Here is a 20,260-nt window from a genome sequence, read left to right as displayed (position 1 = left end):
TTCCTGAAACCCTCTACTGTTTTTGCACCCTAAATCATACTGTTGACTTGAATAGAAGTTTTGCCTGACATAGGAAGTAAAACTACTTCGACAGGGTTGATCTCAGGCCCTCAGGGTTGATCTCAGGTTGATCTCAAGAGAGGAAAAGGGCCCCTTTTAATAAAGAATACCCAAATATCCTCTATTTGAACTCAAATTTAGGTTTAAATCTTGGTTAAATTCCCATTTTTCTATTCTAAAATTGTAAATTTAGAGTTCCTCACTAAGATGGGAAGGGATGAGGACCAAGCGAGCTTTGATCTGGACAATTCTCGAGCCCAGTAGGGAAGCAGTGTAGCCTAAGTGGAAAGAGCATGAACCCAGGAGACAGGGGACCTGAGTTCTAATCCCGGCTCTGGCATTTGCCTGCTGGGTGAACTTGGACAAGTCACCTAACTTCCCTGTGCCTCGGTTTTCTCATCTGTAAAATGGGAAATTCAGTATCCATTCACCTTCCTACTTAGACTGTGAGCCCAATGTGGGAGGGATTGTTTCTGACCCGATTGTCTTGTCTTTACCCCAGCCCTTAGCACTGTGGTTGGCATATGGTAAGTGCTTAACACACACAATTATTATTATTATTATGATAGAGCTGCATTCTACATACACCGTGGATACTAGTAAGAAGATATCTGCACTACTGTTAAATATTTCCCACAATTTCCCCCAAATAAGGGACATCATTTGAAACGAATCATTCTGCAGCTCAACGGTGATATTCCACTTACGATGACACGTGCCAGCTTTGTAGAGACACAGAAATAGATAGTTTAAAAAAATCTCAGATCCCCTCCACACCTCAGCTATGTCGAGAGTAGCGTTTTGAAATCCGTAAAATTTGGAAAAGCAGCGTGGCTCAGTGGAAAGAGCACGGGCTTTGGAGTCAGGGCTCATGGGTTCGAATTCCCACTCTGCCACTTGTCAGCTGTGTGACTGTGGGCAAGTCACTTCACTTCTCTGTGCCTCAGTTCCCTCATCTGTAAAATGGGGATTAAGACTGTGAGCCCCACGTGGGACAACCTGATTCCCCTGTGTCTACCCCAGCGCTTAGAACAGTGCTCTGCACATAGTAAGCGCTTAACAAATACCAACATCATTATTATTATTATTATTATTCGGAATTTCAAAGACCAGAACGCTCATTTATGAAAGAAAAAAAGAAAGAAAGAAAGAAAGAAAGAAAGAAAGAAAGAAAGAAAGAAAGAAACAATTTTAGTCTGTAGAAATTTTCATCAGGTTGCTGCTGACCAGTTTTTCCACTAAGAATATGGAAGGCCTTAACTGAAATACCTCTGCTCCAGCCTCAAATTCCGATTTACCAATTTGGCCAAAATTGACCTCAAATATATAATGAAAACTAAGCCTAAGATGAGGACTGGGCAGTCTGCACTGGAGTAGTGAGGAGTTGAGAGAACTAAGGACTATTTCTTTGAAGCAGTAATGAACTGTTAATTTTTACTGTTGTTATTATGATTTTGCTGATCTCAGCCTGTTTTCTTTTTCCTTTTTTTTTTTCTTTTTCCCTGTGGTTTATCCCACCCACTTTAGATTGTGAGCCCCCTATGGGCCAGGAGTTTCCCGACAGAACAGCGACTTTCGCTGCACTGTCGGGCGATGCACTCTTCCCCACGACGGGCTTTCCTGCCGAGGTAAGTACCGCCCCCTTCCCGGCCCCTGCCACCCTCACCCAGTCTTACCTGCTCTTACTGCTGCTAATGTGGCCTTCCTGCTCCCTCCCATCACACCTCACACTTGCCACCCCCCACCTCCCACACACACCGCCATCCCTACCAGGTCAGGCCAGCCCCGAAAACCAACCTGACCTTTTTCTTTGCTTCAACTTCCCCAATTTTTCTATTTTAGCGGCTAGGCCGCTGCCCTTCCCCACCCAGGCCAAAGCCGGCAGGATGACACTAGACAACAGAAAGCTGGAAGGGAAGGCAGGGGGGATCACCTCCCCTGCCTCCGCCACCCCCCCGAAATATTCTTCCCCTTCTCCAGATGGCAGCACCGCCCTCTCCACCCTGATCGAAGCCGACGGGATGGCTTGGCAGAGTGGCTTCCCAGCCCTGGGCCACCATCTCCCGACTCTTCCTCTTTCCCAGATTGCAGCTGCACCCTCCCCACCCCAGCCAGAGCCAGGGGATGGAGGGAGGATTGGTGGCAGCAATCCTTTCCATGGCCTCGTCTCCTTGTCCCCACCACTGCCCACGTCCTTTTCCCCACCTCGCGGCTCCACCCTCTCACCCCGACGGAAGCTGGGGGTGATGGGGCTGCTCTAGCGGGTGTGGAATTGTGGGCCCTTCCGGGCTTCTTCCCCGGCTCTCTCCTGCAGCCATGTAATTGTGGCCCTCTCCTTCCCCCCACTGCCCCCAATCCTGACCCAGTCCTTCATCCCCTGGTTTGGACTGGATTGGGAAGGGCAGGCCTACAAACCGGGAAAGGGGCAGGGGTTGAAACAATACTAGGTCAAACATTTTAAAAAGTTAAAAGAAAAAAGAAAAAGCTGGGTCGGTTATGGGATCTGGGCAGGACTGGCTGGGGAGAGGTGAGGTGAAAGAGTCAGGGCAGGGGATCAGGAAAATGGAATTGGGGAGGTTGACTTCGGGGAGTGGGGAGGGCGGGGCCGGGGGGTGGTCAGAATAGGTTGCCTTACCTGTCAAATTTGCAAGGTGGAAAGCTGAGCGCGGATCACTTCAACAAAGAGTGATATCTACGAGGCCGTCCTGGAACTGGCCCTGGGAGGATAGCTAAATTAGCATTCCTGTATCCTGCCCTGTGTCCCATGCTTTGTACACTGTAAGTGCTTGATAAATTTGATTGATTGATTGATGGGAGGGGAGGTTTTAGAGACCTCAAAAAAGGCATTAATTCTCCACCCGAATGGGACTCGGGGGAAGAATAAAATCACCAGTTGGGTCATTCCAGGCAGGAACACGCTATTGTAAACCTTCTCAGCTTAATCCATTGGGTTTCTACTCACTTGAATCACTCCATCAACCACTTAGTGTATTTCTGTACAATACGCTTATATTTCTGGAGTCTGTTTTTCTGTCTCTCTTATTGACATCCATTGCAAATGTAATTTGCATTTGTGTTTTATGGCATTTCGAACAAGTAATCTGCTCTGCCTCCCCTATTTGGAACCGTCTCCTTTTTTCCCTGCCCCAGTAACTCCAAACTGTGGATCAGCAATCAGTTTGGGTCAACTGAATAGTTAGCTTCCTGTGGAAGCAGTGATCGCCCTTTCCTTGTGGAAAGCTGTCCCTGTGAACCAAAAATGTATTCAATTTCTGCTCCTTTAAAGTCGATTTCAAAATTATAACCCCAGTGATTGCCTTTGGAATTTAAAGGTAAAAGGTAGCATTTGAAGATTTCAGTGAGACTAGAAAGATGCTTTGGAGATTGCAGTGTTTCCTTTTCTAAGTATTTTTAATTTTGTGCTTGTAGTTTTGGCCAGATATATTGTTTCCTTCTCATTTTAAAATTTGCATATTTTTGAATAACCCTCCCTGTATGCAAAAATTTGTATGCGTGGTTTGAGCCCAACAAGATATGTAAAAATTTGAGCCAGTCAACATTCAGTTATTGATCGAGTCTGCAGAAGGCTTGCGTATTTTTGGTGCCAAATAAACATTTATGGGAATCGCCCCATTCAGGAGAAGGAAAAATTTTTAGAGGCATCTATGAAGGGAAGCCTGGTAACTATTGTCCTGAGTTAAGTTTAAGAAGCAGCCTGGCCTGGTGGATAGAGCACTGGCCTGGGAGTCAGAAGGACTTGGATTCTAATCCTGGCTCAGCCACTTGTCTGCTGAGTGACCTTGGGCAAGCCACTTAACCTCTCTGTGCCACAGTGCCCTCATCTGTAAAATGGGGGTTAAGACTGTGAGCTCCATGTGGGACAGGGACTGTGTCCAACCTGATTAGTTTGTGTCTACCCCAGTGCTTAGTACGGTGTCTGGCACACAGTCAACGTTTAACAAATACCGTAAAAAAAAAAAGGATGCGTGGTAACCTTTACCTTCCTGCCCACGACCGAGCTTCAGTCCGCGCTCTGTACGTGCCAGGCCAGGGATAAAAGCTGGTACCCATGTGCTCTCCGATCCCCTGCGTCGTGGCCTAGCAGAGCCACCCCACCCCTGTAAGGGCCGCCTTTCCTCCCGCCACTCAGGACCCTGCTCCCGGCACGGTGCGTACCTGCCCCCTCCACCGGTCAGCTCGGAAACCGGCACCGGCTCTCCTCTGTGCCATCGACGAGATTCTGTGTCCTCCTGCCCAACGCCACCTGGGCGGGAAAGAGAAAAGCAGCCGCAGCAGAAGGCCCCCACAAAAGCGTGGGAGGACCGGTGGCTGCTGGAGCAGCCGCTGTGACCCCAAGGGTACCTCCGACTCGGGGCCACCAGGAGTCGGAAATTCTGCTCCTCTAGCCACGGCTCCCGGCCGATTTTTGTTTTTTATTCTGTATGTTTGTATTGTGTTTTATTGCTTCAACATTCCTGATGTGTCTGTCTCCGATCCCTTCTCCCCATTCGTGTTCTTAGATTGTGAGCCCCCCAGGGACAAGGGACCGTGTCTAATTCCCACCTGTGTATTCTCTCCCAACGTTTAGCCCAATGCTCTGCACTTTTATCACTACAACTACTGCTACCACTGCCTGATAAACTGCACTTACTGTGAATATGTGGAGTTTCTTGGCCGTGCTTATGAACCTCATGGTTTCGTCCAGCCTGCTCTTTGGTTTGATGGGCTTCTGTGTTTTGGGAGCTTTCCTTTCCCCTGTAGGTTTTTCAGCACACAAGGAATGGGGAGTGGGGGCTAGTGAAAGAATCATTCATTCAGTCAGTCGTATTTACTGAGCGCTTAACGTGTGCAGAGCACTGTACCGAGAGCTTGGAAAGTACAGTGAAACGAGAGGGTTAATAGGCGTGGGGCGGTGAAAAGTAAAAACGTATCAGGGAAGGGGAAGGACCCCAGAGACTGTGGAGAGGGGGATGGCGAGGGTGGGGGATGAAGCAGAACAAAGTCTTCAGCAGATCAGAGATAAGCTCACTTTGCTACTACAAATTGACTCCATGTCTCGGGTCAGCATTTTTCAAACTGTGCTCCATCAGATGCCAGTCTGAATTAGGACAGGAACCAAAATAATAGTGTCAGTAAGAGCTGACGTTTTCATTGATTGAGAGACTCAATGCCAGAAGAGTTGTTATATTGAAGTTTTCCCTTCACTGTAGGGCTGATTGAGCTCCCCCCACTTTTTCCACGAGCCGCTGGTGGTGAAAAGCTAGCGGTGTGTTTGTTCGGTTTTGTTTTAATGGTATTTGTTAAGCACTTACTCTGTGTCAAACACTGTTGTAAGCGCTGGAGTAGGTACAAGTTAATTAGGTCAAACACAGTCCCCGGCCCCCATGGGACTCAGTCTAAGTAGGAGAGAGAACAGGTATTGAAACCACATTTTACAGTTGAGCAAACTGAGGCCTAGTGAAGTTAAGTGACTTGTCCAAGGTCACACAGCAGACAAGTGGCAGATCCGGATTAGAACCCAGATCCTCTGACTCCCAGGCCCATGCTCTTTCCACTAGGCCATGCTGCTTCTTAAAGTGTTGACACTTTAATTCGATAGTATTTTTTGAGCACTTACTGTGTACAGAGCACCGTACTAGGCACTTGGGAGAGTACACTAACAGTGAAAGATATTGTTTGAGCACTTACTGTGTACAGCACACTGTACTAGGCACTTGGGAGAGTACAATAACAGTAAAAGACACCTTACCTGCCCTCAAGGAGTTTACAGCCTGATGTGGGGAGATGGGCAGAAATAAAATGTATTCCTACAGTGGGAGCAGGACGCAAATGATATATCTGACAATCGCAAGAATATGAAAAAACAGAGAAAGTAAAGCATCTGAGTAAATAAGGAAAATTTTTGTGGGAAACCTTCAAAGAGGCACCAGGATTATGGTCAGCTCTCCCACTTATTAAAGATGTAGCATAGATCTTATTATCTCTATAAATCTAGAGCCCCCTTTTTCTCATGCTTCATGCATTGCATGCAGTATTCAATCATTCGAAATGACAGGAATGCTCAAAGTCAAGTAGCTTTAACTCATCTCCTGTTCTTGCCTCCCGGACCTTTCTTCTCCATTTACTTGGGGCTTTGCTCTACTCCCCCGGTAATCTTCAGACACCCCCAACTTCACGTTCAACCCTTTGTGGAGTTCTGGAGTCCAAAGATCTTGCACCCCCGCCCGCTTCCAACCCCATGACTCTAAGCAGTCCCAAATTCTGATTCCAGATCCCTCTGCCTTAAATTTGGCCCATGAGGGGCCTGAGAACTTTCTGGATTTCTTTTCCCCTCTGTAGTTTGAACCTTACCTTTCCTTTTCTGATCTTTGTCTTCTCCCTCTGCCTTCATTTCCCCCACCTCCCCACGTCGGCCGTAGTACAGGGTGTGGTACTTAGGAATCCATCAGTCACTTCCTCTAGCAGGGTGGGGGCGGGGTGGTGGTGGCAGGCATCCCCTCATCTCCCTAAAAAATAGGCCTAGAACTCGGGAACCAGGTAGAGACGGTCCTTTTTACCCTCTCGGAGCTGAAACCCAAGCCTACTCTGGTAACCACAGAAGACTACAGGCACGGCCGAGGGATTTAGACATCACAGTGTCCTCAAGGCAGAAGCTTGGATTTCCTCCTGCATTCAGCACCTACAACTACAGGGCAGAACACTCCATGTCTCTAATTTACTTTTGCAGAGTCAGGAATGGAGCCATCTTATATGATGACAGTTTCAGTTTTCAGGTGTGATTCCTGGTTCTGGATTTCTAGTTTTCTGACATTGTTCTATTTAATAATCAGTTTATCAAGCCCTTCATTTTCCTTGATTATATGTAGGCACCTGTTATGTAATAATAATAGCAGCAACAGCAATAATAATAGCGCAGAAGCTCCTTTTGGCCAGGGAACCTCTGACACCTTTTTCTTTTGTAATTCCTAAATGCTTAATATAGTGCACTGTGGTCTTCAACAGATACTACTACTAGTGTGTGATTTTAAAGTATAAAATGCTTAGACTGTAGCAAATTATTCAGATATTTATCAGAGTTTTTCCTCTACCTCTAGTCCATTGTCGCTATTCAAAATTATTTAAAAACGCTATCAGCAAGTAATTCTCTTTCTCCTTTTTCTGTTCTCTTCTGCTTTCAGGAAATTGAATTTCTCTCCTTAAAAGAAGCTCTGTCTTTTGTGTCGCTGATCGATGGGTATTACAGATTGACTGCAGATGCACACCATTACCTCTGTAAAGAAGTCGCACCCCCGACAGTGCTTAAAAATATCCAAAGCAATTGTCACGGGCCCATTTCGTAAGTACTAATGTGCCTTGCTTTTACAGGGAGGCCATGGTGGGAGGAAAGAGTGATCTTTAACGTGGATCAGTCGACCAACCAGTGGTGTTTATTGAGCCCTTGCCATGTGCATGGTACTGTGCTAAGCGCCTGGGAGAGTACAGTACAGTGGGGCGGTAGACACCATCCCTGCCCACGAGGAGCTTACCGACTGGAGGGGGAGAGAGATGCTAAAAGAAATTGTGGCTTTTGGGTGAGAGGTCGAGGAGGATTAGGATAGAGTAGGAGCCATTGGATTTGGCAAGAAGGAGGTTTTGGGTGACCTTTGAGAGAGCAGTCTCGGTCGAGTGGAGGGGACGGAAGCCAGATTGGAGGGGATCCAGGAGAGAGTTGGAGTTAAGGAATTCTAGGCAGATGCTCAGGTATGGATGCTCAGGTAGCTAATGAGGAGGCATTTTATGGGAGGTGATGGATTCTCAGAATGTGGAAGGTAATGGAGGCGGGTGATGAGGAGCAAAACGTAAAGCCTTGGACTCTCAAATGTTTCTCCCTTGGGATTGGACTTTGATCTTTGGGGGTGGTTCATGGTCATTCTTAATGTCTGTGGTGATTCTTTAAGTGAGCAATTCCATCTATAAATGTGATCAAAAGATGCTTTAAAGCGTGTTGGTTACATATATGCAAAAGGTTTGGGTTCTTGAGGCTTCTCCATTGTCAGAGATCTCTTCCGTGTTGCAATTATCAGCATTTTGCAATACAAATTATCTTTTTTTTTTTATAACTCTCAGAATGGAATTTGCCATCAGTAAACTGAAGAAAGCGGGTAACCAAACGGGCCTCTATGTCCTTCGCTGCAGTCCTAAAGACTTTAATAAATACTTCCTCACCTTTGCTGTTGAGGTGAGTATATCACACTGATGACTGGCAACATTCTGCTTCACAGGATCAAAATTGCTGTTGGTTTTCAAGCAATTTGATTCTCAAACTTTAACTCTAATATCAGGAAGGGTGGAGGTAAAGAGAAATGGCAAAACTAGGGAAATGGAAACAGGCCAGAGCCTTAATTAAATAGGAATTTTAAGCAGGTGAAAGTTAATATCATGTTGAAAATATCAGTACTCTCCTATGTATCCCATTGCTAAAGAAAGAATAAAGATTAGGAAGTTTCCAGGAAGAAGTGAGAAGTTGTGTGGCCTAGTGGAAAAAACTGGGCCTGGGAGTCAGAGGATCTGGGTTCTAGTCCCGGCTCTGCCACTCGTCTGCTGTGTGACCTTGGGCGAGTCACTTCACTTCTCTGTGCTTCAGTTCTCTCATCTGAAAAATGGGGATTCAATTCCTGCTCTCCCACTTATTTATACTTCGAGCCCCATGTGGGACCTGATTATCTTGTTTCTGCCCCAGTGCTTAGAACAGTGCTTGACACAGAGTAAGCGCTTAAATATCACAGTTATTATTGTCATTTTCATGTGGCACCTTCCCTGCCCACAAGGAGTTTCCCCACTAAACGGGGAGGCGGGCAGAAATACTTACAAATAGAATAGTCGAGATAATACAATCGAATAAGTGGGTATAAATGGATATGAATAAGTTTACAAGTGTTGGAGGTCAATCAATGAACCGTATTTATTGAATGTTTACTGTGGGCAGGGCACTGTGCTAAGCACTTGGGAGAGTACAATATAACAGAGTTAGTAGACACATTCCCCTCCCACAATGAGTTTACAGTCTAGAGGCCTGAGGGATTTGTTTCGTGCTGAGAATTAAAGCAATCATTCAATGGAATAGATTAAGCATTTCATGCAGAGCACTGTACTAAGTGCTGGGGGAGAGTACAGTACAGTGGTTACACATGATCCCTGTCCAAAAGGCACTTAGAGCCTAGCGGGAATCTCTGGGTAATAGTTAAAGAATCAGGGCACTGTACTTGTAAGTGATCCTCTGCTATAATTCAGTTGAGGAATTCGACATGTAAGATTGCTGGACTCAGTGGTATAATTATAGATGAGAACAGGTGCTCCAAATGCAGTCCAGAAGAGGCCACAGAATGGTGTTTAGCACTCCAAATATCCATCTGCTTTTGCTTTGATGATATAAAGCGAAAGAATCTTGGAACAGTTATCTTTGCAAGCATTCATACTTGAAACTTGTTCCAAATATCTTCTACGTAAGACTGAAGGCTTTGATGCATTGTCTAGACATAGATAATCAAAAGGGCGTATGTGAGGCGTGATGGTTCATTATGACATCTCCTAGAGCAATGGTTTTTGGGGAAAAAAATGATCTGTCTCCATAGAGGCTTCTTTTTATTGGATTTCTCTCAGCTAATGCAGCTAAATTTGTCCCATCCAAGTATTAAAGCAAGTATTCTGAAGGGGAAGCAATCTTATGCACCGCTCTCCTTTTTCTCTTCACCCATCTCTGGGCTCCATTGACTATCACACTATATCTGACTGAGAAGAGTGCAGCCTTCTAGACAAGGTGATTTTTTTTCAAGGCAGAAAGTAAAATAATAATAATAACGATGATGGTATTCGTTAAGCACTTACTATGTGCCAAGCACTGTTCTAAGCACTGGGGTAGATACAGAAATACTTGGGGGTAGATATTGGGGTGGATACAAGGTAGTCAGGTTGTCCCACACGGGGTTCACAGTCTTAATCCCCATTTTACAGATGAGGTAATTGAGGCACAGAGAAGTGAAGTGACTTGCTCAAAGTCACACAGCTGACAAGTGGCAGAGCCAGTATTAGAACCCATGACCTCTGTGTAGTGAAGCTAATGACTGTTTGCTGTGTGGTGTGTTATGCCCGTCTCCTGTCTCTCCCCTCCTCAGAAGGCTGGTCCTGTTTTAGCCTGAGTTTGTGAAATTCCGATCCAGAAAGTTCTGCTGTGGTTTTCAATTGCCCTGGGTATTCCTGACTGGCTCTTCATTCCTTCAATTGTATTTATCAAATGCTTACTGTGTACAGAGCACTATACTGAGCGCTTGGGCTCTTGGTCATCCCTGGTCAGGAGGTCCCTGAGGAAATGCATTGGGGGAAGGGAACATTTCTACCAACTCTGTGATGTTGTACTCTCCCAAGCGCTAAGTACAATTCTCTGCCACATTAAGCCTTTGATAATACAGGTACATCCCCAGGTACATCCCCAGGGTTCAGGCCTGATGTAAAGTAGACATTCAGTGGCCCCGGGGGTCCTGGATCAAACTGGACCTTCCAACCCAATCTAGAATGGATTTGAAACCCTAAAAAGGATGCAGAAGCACTCAAGTCTAGGAATGATTGGAGCCCCAATTGTCTTGCTGTGCCAGGGGTATCACTTAACTTCTCTCTGCCTCAGTTATATCATCTGTAAGGTGGAGATTAAGACTGTGAGCCCCACGTGGGACAACCCGATTACCTCGAATCTACCCCAGGACTTGGAACAGTGCTTGGCACATAGTAAGCGCTGAGCAAATACCATAATTCATCTCCTTCTTCTTAGTATCATTAAGATGCTATCGGGATGGCCAAATGCAGCCCCTGGCAGTTGAAGGGGAGAAAAAGTTCCTTTGAGGATTTTGAGCCCCCCGGAAGTTGTAAGGGAGGCCTGGCTGTGGTAGCGGGTTTCAAGAGTGAAATGAGGCGAAACAGTCATTCATTCTGCTTTGCTTGTCTTCTTTCGATTCAAGAGATTCCATCACCCCTCTCTGCAAACCTCCCTCCTTAGAGCTAGCCACATTCTGTCACAGCACACAGTCTTTGGTCTCCCCCGTCTAGACTGTAAGCTTATTATGGGCAGGAAAGGTGTCTGCTAATTCTGTTATACTCTCCCAAGTGCTTAGGACAGTGCTCTGCACATAGTAAGCGCTCAATAAATACCACTGATTCATTGATGGATTGCACAGAAGAACATCAGAAATGCACTGAGCCCAAAACACCACGCTCGAGAACCACTTTCTAATGCACTTTAAGGCTACAATCCTTAAAGCACTCTCTCTAGCAGAACCCTTGAAAGACTTCTGCTGATCCTAGGGTCCCTAAAATCTTTCCCCTCAGTTTTAGGAACAGCTTCCCCCGACCTCAAGTGACATGTCCTAAAGGAGTGTTTGGAAATAGACGCCCAAAGATTGGTGGCTTTGGGGCATCCTGATTCAGAGTAAATTTTTAGCAGAATTTGAAGAAATTTAGGAGAAAAGCAGCTTAAATACCAACACTCTTTTATTCTAAATATATGACACACTGTTGCAAAACGCTGCACGTTTTTTGTGAAATCGGGCCATTGTCTCTGGGAGATGATTGATGTTTAGCTGCAATACCCATTTGTCATCTATTTTTGTTTAGCGGGTGGATTTTTCAGGATGTTTGATTACTCAGAATTCCCAGCTATTGTCCCCCAGTGCTTCAGCCATTATGGTCATGCAGCTTCCCTCCTGGGGAACCAGCCCCTCAGCCCAGACCAACGTCCCCTTCAGGAACAGGATTATTAGGAATACGAGCCCGGGCTTCTGCAATGGCCCTTTTGCGTGACTGACTAGAGTATCATTTCTGGTAATGAGTTTTCACTTCTGTTTTTATGCCTAAATCAATGCAGCGGGAACATGTCATGGATTACAAACATTGCTTGATTACTAAAAATGAGAACAGCGAATACAATCTCAGTGGAACTAAGAAGAGCTTTGGTAACCTTAAAGATCTTCTGAACTGCTATCAGATGGAAACTGTTCGCTCGGACAGCATCATTTTCCAGTTTACCAAGTGTTGCCCCCCTAAACCCAAAGGTAAAGGCAGTTTTTCCTCTTTTCTCTTTGTTACCTATTGCATCGATTTGCACAAAGATAACTGTCGAGCAGCCTATTTAACACACAGATTTCTTCTGTCATCTCACCGTGTAGGCACTATTTTCTAGTCCTAAAGCTAGGTTGCTTTTGGCTTCCGTTGAATATAAATTACTTTGAAATGCTAGGTTTCTATCTTGGCAGCTGTTCTCAGAATTCTGCATTCTTCGAACCTTAATATAGAAAAAGCAAGTCAGTGAGTATTTATTAAGCACCTACAGCATGCATAACATTGTCCTAGGCATTTTTAAGAGGTCAAAATCCAAAATAGGATCAAAACAATCTAGATGTGTTTTTAAAGTGATGAAAGGCAATTGTTGCATTATCAAATAGCAGTGTGAATATGTACAAACAATAGTTTTTTATTTATAATTTTTTATGTGTTCATATGCTAGTGCTTAATTTTCCAAGTGTTAGCTGTCACGTTCTATTTAGCAAAAAGGTGTACCAACACACTAAGGATCTGTTTTTATCTGTGCCAAATAGGTATCTTAAATTGAAAGAAGTTTAAATCACTCTATTCAAGTCAGGTTAAGGAGGTTGAGGAGAGGAAGGGAGGCGTCTAAGCCATAGTAAACTTTATAGCATTATCTTGAAGAGAGTGCCGTAAGAAATAACAGCATTAAAATTCAGTAGAGCTATTGCCAAAGATTGCTTGATGAAGAGTGTTCTAGCAAAGCTGAGGTATATATGCACACATATTTTCCTGGGACAACGTTTCTGGGATGTTTATTATGTATATGGTTAACCTGCGTGAAGTCAGTTCATAGTTCATGGAATTTAAGGGATCATTTGGTCTTGCCTCTTGGCTCCAGGCAAGTGAATGACCAAATAGAAGTAGTAGTAATGCTATTTCTCAAATACCTGCAGTATGCAAACATTGCACACTAAGGACTGGGGAAAATACACAGGTGAGAATTGGACACAGCCTCTGGCCCTCAAAGGGGTCACAATCTATGAATAAGGGGGTTTGGTGGAAGGGTTTCTGGAAGACACATTTGAAAAAGATGAAGTGGTAAAACCACAGATACATCAGAAAAGACAAGGAAAATGATTCATGCATTCAATCGCATTTATTGAGCGCTTCCCATGTGCAGAGCACTGTACTGAGCTCTTGGGAGAGCACAATATAACAATAAACAGAAACATTCACAACGATCTTACAGTCTAGAGGGGAAGGCAGACATGAATATAAATAAATAAATTACAGCTATGTACTTAAGTGCCGCGGGGCTGGGAAGGGGGGATGATTAAAGGGGGCAAGTCAGGGCGACACAGAAGGGAGTGGGAGAAGAGGAAAGGGTGGCTTAGGGAAAGACTGACCGAACGTAAGAAACGGAATAGGGTATTGTAGCTAGAGGACCAAAGTTAAAGGCTCCATGTGGCTTAGAATCCAACAGTCACAACAGCCTCAGCCACAGAAAAAGCCTTCCTAGTGTTCTAAAATTTGTGGAGGCCTCATGCCACCAGTGTTTAAGGACTTCCAGGTCCTGATGCCATGACGCAGGTCAGGAGCCAAAGCCCTGGGACGGCATGGTGGGAGGACAGCAGAAATTCCAGTCAGTGTTCCTCTGTAGTTTGGTGGCCAATAGTGGGGCCACAGGCTTCCCTCCATTCTAAAAGTTGGAAATGATAATAACTGTGGTATTTGGCAAGTGCTTACTATGTGCCAAGCATTGTACTTAGCGCTGGGGTAGATACAAGATGATCAGGTCCCAGTGGGGCTTACAGTCTAAGTAGGAGGGAGAACAGGTATTGCATCCCCATTTTGCAGGTGAGGGAACTGAGGGAACTGAGGCTCAGAGAAGTGAAGCGACTGGCCCAAGATCACCCAGCAAGCAGGTCCTCTGACTCCCGGGCCCAGGTTCTTTCCAGTGAGCCCCACTGCTGCTGCGTCCTCCTTCTGCCACACTGGAGAAAGGGCCGATGGTGGGGTGGGACTTTTGAGGGAGCAGCCTGGCCTCACACTGCCACCCGTGCCCTCCCTTTCCTGTGCTAGAGACAGAATAACCCACTCAAGATTACTGATTGTCTGTTCTCTTCCTAGTTCTCCAGAGAGCGGAGACTCACACACCCTTGTTAAATTATTCCCATGTTTAGTAACAGACAGAAGTTCATTCTTATGTTTAACAAAAACCTATCTGGGTTTAATTTAAGCCGACTTCGTCATACTTGATCTGAAGTAGAAATGAAGTACAAAGAGTTGGTGTCCTCTCGTGGTCTAGGGGAAGGAGCCCGGACCTGGCGGTCAGAGGACTTGGGTTCTAATCCCCGCTCCACCACTTGCCGGCTGTCTGACCTTGGGAAAGACACTTAACTTCTCTGTGCCTCAGTTCCCTTATCTGTGGAATGGGGATTCAATACCTGTTCTCCTTCCTACCTAGAATGTGAGCCCCATGTGGGACCTGATTATCTTATATCTAGCCCAGTGCTTAGTTCAGTGCTTGGGACATAGTAAACACTTAACAAATACTGCTATTATTATTGTATACATGAAGACAGTTTCTAAGTGACCCCTTAGTTTTCTGTTCTCCAAGCTAATAGGGTTTCATAGACACAATCTTTTTTTCCCCCCCACAGATTATTTTTATCACTCTTCTATAGGTCATCTCCAGTTTCTCTCTGTGCATTTGAAAGGTTCAGTGATCAAGCCTAGATACAATACTTTAATAGAAGCCTGACTAATGCAGACTCTACAGAGGATTACTTTCTAGGCCTTGCATTTCATACTTAGGTTAATACATCCCAGGATCATGTTTCCTTTTTAAAAATAACTGAATGACATTGCTGTCTCAATCGACTTCTGGTTAACTATGTATGACCTTTATGCCTTTTCCTGCTATATTTGTCTCTAGCCAGTCTTTTTACCATTCAGTGTTTTCTTTGTACTATTGTAGTGTTGATTGTTCTTTGACCCCCACTATACTACTTTGCACTTGCCCCTAATTATACAGGGAAGTAGCGTGGTCTAGTGGAAAGAGCACAGACCTGGAAGTTAGAGGATCTGTATTCTAATCCCAGCTCTGTCACTTGCCTGCTTTGTGATCTTGGACAAGTCACTCAACTTCATCATCCATAAAATGGGGATTGAAGACCTGTTTTCTCTCCTACTTAGACCGCGAGCCTCACGTAGGACAGGATCAGAGTTCGACTTGATTATCTTGTATCTATTCGAATGCTTAGTACAATGCTTGGCACATAATAAGTGCTTAACAAATACAGTAATAATATCAAAATTATTATTACTAAATGCCAACCTATTTCACTAGGACCATTTTTCTAAATTACAAGGTCAGTTTGAATTTTATTCCTGTCAGCAAAGCCAGCAACATGAGTTGAAGTGAAACAAGAGAAGCAGCATGGCCTCGTGGATAGAGTACAAGCCTGGGAGTCAGAAGGACCTGGGTTTTAATTCCGGCTCCACCACTTGTCTGCTGTGTGACTTTGGGCAAGTCACTTAACTTCTCTGGGCCTCAGTTTCCTCATTTGTAAAATGGGGATTAAGACTGCTAGCCCCATGTGGGACATGGACTGTGTCCAACCTGGTTAGTGTATCTACCCCAGTGCTTAGTACAGTGCCTGGCACATAGTAAGTGCTTAACAAATACCATTTTAAAAAAACAAAAAATAATTTCCCCAGTGAATTAGCACTGTAGGGAAAAATCCATTCCCCGCTCCCCGAACATTTTAGGTAGAGCAAGCAGCCTTAGTTAGCTGGCCCAACCCCTTGGAACCAGATGGGAGCTAGAAGTGGAGCCAAGATATGGCTGCACCTCTTAGTTGACCTCCTGTTGAAAGGCTGCGCTCTCTTATCGACCTAGAAACCAACAGGGTTCAAGAATAGGACTGTGATCTAGCGAAGAGTGCAATATTTTCGGCACCAAAATGTGGGTTATGTATTCCAGGACAGTGTATTTCTGTTCTCAGTGCCCAAGTTTATATGTGCCATGCATTAGAAATGCATTTTCAAATTATAACGGGTCTATCACGAATTTTTTTTAATGTTAGTTGGTAAGGGCTTACTGTGTGTCAAACACTGTTCTAAGTACCGGGGTAGATACCAGTTAATTAGGCTGGACTCGGTTCCCATCCCATCTGGAGCTCGCAGTCTAAGTAGAAGGGAGCATTGCCTGAGAGATCTGTTGGCAGGGCGAGGATATAGGTACCACCATTTCTGGTCCAAATAATTCATACTCAAAGTTTAGTGGGCAAACCACAGATAAACAAATCTGACAAAAAAATAGATCTCTCATTTTTCATGCCTGTTTGGATCCCTTCACAAATAAAATGATCGGACTGCTGAAATTTACCACTTACTAAATTAATGTATTTCTGACTTTCCCTTTTTTCCTCAGATAAATCTAATCTCTTAGTCTTCAGGAGCAATGGCATTTCTGACGTACTTACATCACCCACATTGCAGAGACACAATAATGTAAACCAGATGGTTTTTCACAAAATCAGAAATGAAGATTTGACGTTTGTAAGTAGCAGTAGCAATGCTAGTTATTGAAAGTGGTTAAATGCTGATTTTTTTCCATATTTCACAAAGTACTTGAAACAGCACGTCTCTCTCCCCTTCTTACTTTACCAAATTCCCCCCAGCATGAGTAGCACACCTTATTGCAGAAGAAGCATAAAAGAACGTTACTGAAGGTGGGGTTGAGAAAAAGAAGAGTATTTTCAAAATGAAATTTGGTCCTGCTCTTGGGTTTCCCTAAGAGAAATCGTCGAGATGGGTAATTTTTTGTTTGAAAATCCCTGTATACCTTGGGTAAGACATGGAGTTTCTCACTTGAAATATGGGTTTCTGACCAGAATCTGCACAATGCGAATTTAGCACTTGCTACCAAACTCAAGTTTATGTGGCATAGCCATGGGTATCAGAGTTCTCTCTCAGAACATGCCCAGAACTCTTATCCTGAGCTTATCTTCCTGAATGGCCAATAGTATTTGGGTATTTTCAGTACCCCAGGTACTAGACAGCCACCTGTTACCATGGAGAGCAGTATTCCCAGACCACGGAATTTTGGAAGCATTGGAAAGGTGTACTGATCTGGGGGTGGGAGTCTTCTACCGGGAGAAAGGATGGAGTGAGGATTCTCCAGAGCAGAAAAAAGTCGCACCCAATGTCTCTGAGGGAGTTAAAGATTGAAGGGAGGCACTGGATTGGTGGTCTCCACTGCCTCTCTTCTTGCTTTTCTTCCGTCTTTGCAGTCGGAATATTGTTACTCTTGCAAACCACCTCTCTTCTCTTCAAAACCTCAGCTAGCCTGTACCAGTCCACCAAAGAGTCCTTGTCCAGTTAGTTGTCTGTGACCTTTTGAGTTCTTTTAAAAAAATAATGAATCCCTAGGAAAGTAGCATGATAAGATAGCACCTGGAGATGCTAAATTTCTTTAAAGCTAGTACAGAAGATGAGGTTTATTTTCTTTTCTGGTTTTCCAATGAGAAGCCTCAACCTGGGAAGGATGAAAGATTATTGTCATAATTTCTGAAAATGAAAAAAAAATTAGGCAGACTAAGAAAGTAAATTCGATGAGTAAACATAAAATTTAAAACTTGAGCTGCAGTCCAGTGAAAGAATGCTCGTGTAAAATGGCCTTCAAATTTCATTATTTTATTTTTATTAAATTAGAATGGCTTTGCTTTCTTTCTGCTGTTTCTGTTGAAAAGTATTCAGCTATGAAGATAAAACAAGATATTCCTCAGATCTTAAGAATAAAGATAAATCCCTTTGATTATTTGGAATATTTTCAAAATCCAATTTTGGTAACAAGCTTTAGCTTTTGCATTACATGTATGGGGATTGGAAAAGTTAGCATTTTAACTCTGGGTTCGTTGACAGTTACCTGATGGACTGACGTGTTTCTGGTTAGCACGGAACCAATCAATCAGTGGTATTTTGGAGCGCTTACTGTGCGCAGAGCACTGTACTAAGAGAGTACTGTACAATAGAGTTGGTAGACACAATCCCTCCCCACAAGAAGATTACAGACTGGAAGGGGTGACAGGCATTAAAATAAATGACAGATAGGAGAAATGGCGCATTATAAGGTAATGTCCATAAGTGCTGGGGACTGAGGGTGGGATGGCTATCAGATGCTTGAAGGGTACAGATCGAACAGCACAGACGACGCAGAAGGGAGAGCAAGTAGAGCCAATGGAGGAAATGTAGTTATGGGTTATATTAATGTCTGCCTCCCCCTCTAGACTGTAAGCTCATGGTGAGCGGGGAATGTGTCTTTTTATTGTTTTTTCGTACTCCCCCAAGTGCTCAGTACAGTGCTCTGCACATAGTAAGCGCTCAGTAAGTATTGAATGAATGAATGATGGCTTTGAAGATGGGGAGAGTGCTGGTTTCTTGGTTACGAAGCGGGTCGGCAACAAGAGAGATGAGATCGAGGCACGGCCAAGCAAGCCGGCGCTGGAGGAGCGAAGTGTGTGGGCTGGGCTGTAGTAGGAGATCAGCGAGCCAAGGTAGGAGGGATGCTATTCATTGTTATCGTTTTTGATCCTGTACTACTTTTTAAGGAGTTAGAATGGATAAATCGACTTAGCGATTTGGATTTAAATCTCTAGTTTGCAAGTTAAATGATCAAGGAACAATTGATCAGTTGTGTATATTTTTTGGATTTCATTAACTGATCTTTCTTTTTGTTTTCTATTAAAGAACGAAAGTCTGGGACAAGGTACCTTTACCAAGATTTTCAAGGGTGTAAGGAAAGAAATAGGAGACTACGGTCTCCATCAAACAGAAGTCCTTTTAAAAGTTCTGGATAAAGCCCACAGAAACTATTCAGAGGTTTGTATGTGATTTGAGAAGTTTGAGATGTTCATTGTTCAAGTTAGTCATTTTTCAACCAAACTTTCAACCCTCTACCTATCTTTAAAGATAATCCAGAAATCAGTTGCTTTCTCAGCATACTTGTAATTAGAGGAACACGATTATTATTCAGTTTTTATCCGGATATCGTCTGTCACTTGAGTCAAGTCAACGGCACAGGGGCAGCAGTGCTTCACAAAGAAATAAAGGCACTGGAATTAGGACACATGGCTATGGCCGCGGGGTTCTGGGACCCAACAGACCATCCTTTGCCACTAATCTCCACCGGTCCACGTGAGCAATTACATTGGGAGGCTTATCTGGAGGCACCCCTGTTGTTTTCCTCATCACTGGGGAAACTGTGGATTTTCAGAGTAAAATCCAGTAGCAAAGTTGGAAAGAGGGACAGCAGTATAAGTAGCAGCGTAAGACATCGTTCTCTACTCTTTCCAGCTATCAAGGTTCCTACTCATTGTCTCTGGGCTACACACCAATCAATGGTATTTATTGAACGCTTACTATGTGCAGAGCACTGTACTAAGCGCTTGGGAGAGTACAATGCAGCAGGATTAGCGGACACTTCCCTGCCCATTCTCTGTCTTGACACTGTAACATCCCCTGAAAAACAACGTTCCTGTCCTAAACACTGTAACTTCCCCCGAAGAACATCTAGCATTCCTTCTCTTATTACTCTTTGTCTTTCTCTTATTTTCTAGTCTTTTTTTGAAGCAGCAAGCATGATGAGCCAACTTTCTTACAAGCACCTTGTATTAAATTATGGAGTCTGTGTCTGTGGAGAGGAAAGTAAGTAAAATCAATAATATTATCTGGGGCAATTTCACGCCTTTCTTATCAGTGAGGCCATGCCAGTTGATATGGGAAGATCTGTTTCACAATCATCGTTAGATGACAAGTGGACCTGCAGTTTCAAAATCATTGAAAATTGTTGCAGAGCAGCACATGTAATAGGAATTTGGAGCACAACCTTTGCCGAGGGGTTGTATAAAGACTCTGTATGGCCAAATAGAACTGCTGTCCTCCCACAGCCCAGAAAAATATTAATCCCTAGAGCATGACTATTCAGGAAAGTGTGCATCCCCTGCTTTTGTGACTGCATCCTCCTCCTCATCATCATCACCGGTGCTATTTATTGAGCACTTACAGTGTGCAGAGTACTGTACTAAGCACTTGGGAGAATACAGTAAAACACTGCAACAAAACAAATAATAATAATAATAAT

General features: G+C 44.1%; 1 protein-coding gene across 12 annotated transcripts in view; it reads left to right on the top strand.

Annotated features, from left to right (window-relative positions):
• The window catches only part of JAK2 (Janus kinase 2), a 176,188-nt gene that overhangs the window by 109,311 nt on the left and 46,617 nt on the right, over positions 1–20,260 (top strand). For 11 of the 12 annotated variants that reach the window (XM_029056389.1, XM_029056386.1, XM_029056385.2 and 8 more), the window contains 6 exons: positions 7,239–7,396; positions 8,167–8,278; positions 11,951–12,137; positions 16,550–16,677; positions 18,868–18,999; positions 19,737–19,824. In XM_029056389.1, the coding sequence (XP_028912222.1) occupies positions 7,239–7,396; positions 8,167–8,278; positions 11,951–12,137; positions 16,550–16,677; positions 18,868–18,999; positions 19,737–19,824 (805 nt within the window). Of the gene's footprint in view, positions 1–1,587; positions 1,689–7,238; positions 7,397–8,166; positions 8,279–11,950; positions 12,138–16,549; positions 16,678–18,867; positions 19,000–19,736; positions 19,825–20,260 lie in introns of all 12 variants that reach the window. The other variant, XM_029056392.1, reaches the window with a different exon arrangement.

The sequence above is a fragment of the Ornithorhynchus anatinus genome, chromosome X5 (assembly GCF_004115215.2).
Source record: "Ornithorhynchus anatinus isolate Pmale09 chromosome X5, mOrnAna1.pri.v4, whole genome shotgun sequence".
NCBI lineage: Eukaryota > Metazoa > Chordata > Mammalia > Monotremata > Ornithorhynchidae > Ornithorhynchus > Ornithorhynchus anatinus.
This window is presented reverse-complemented; position numbering and strand designations above follow the sequence as displayed.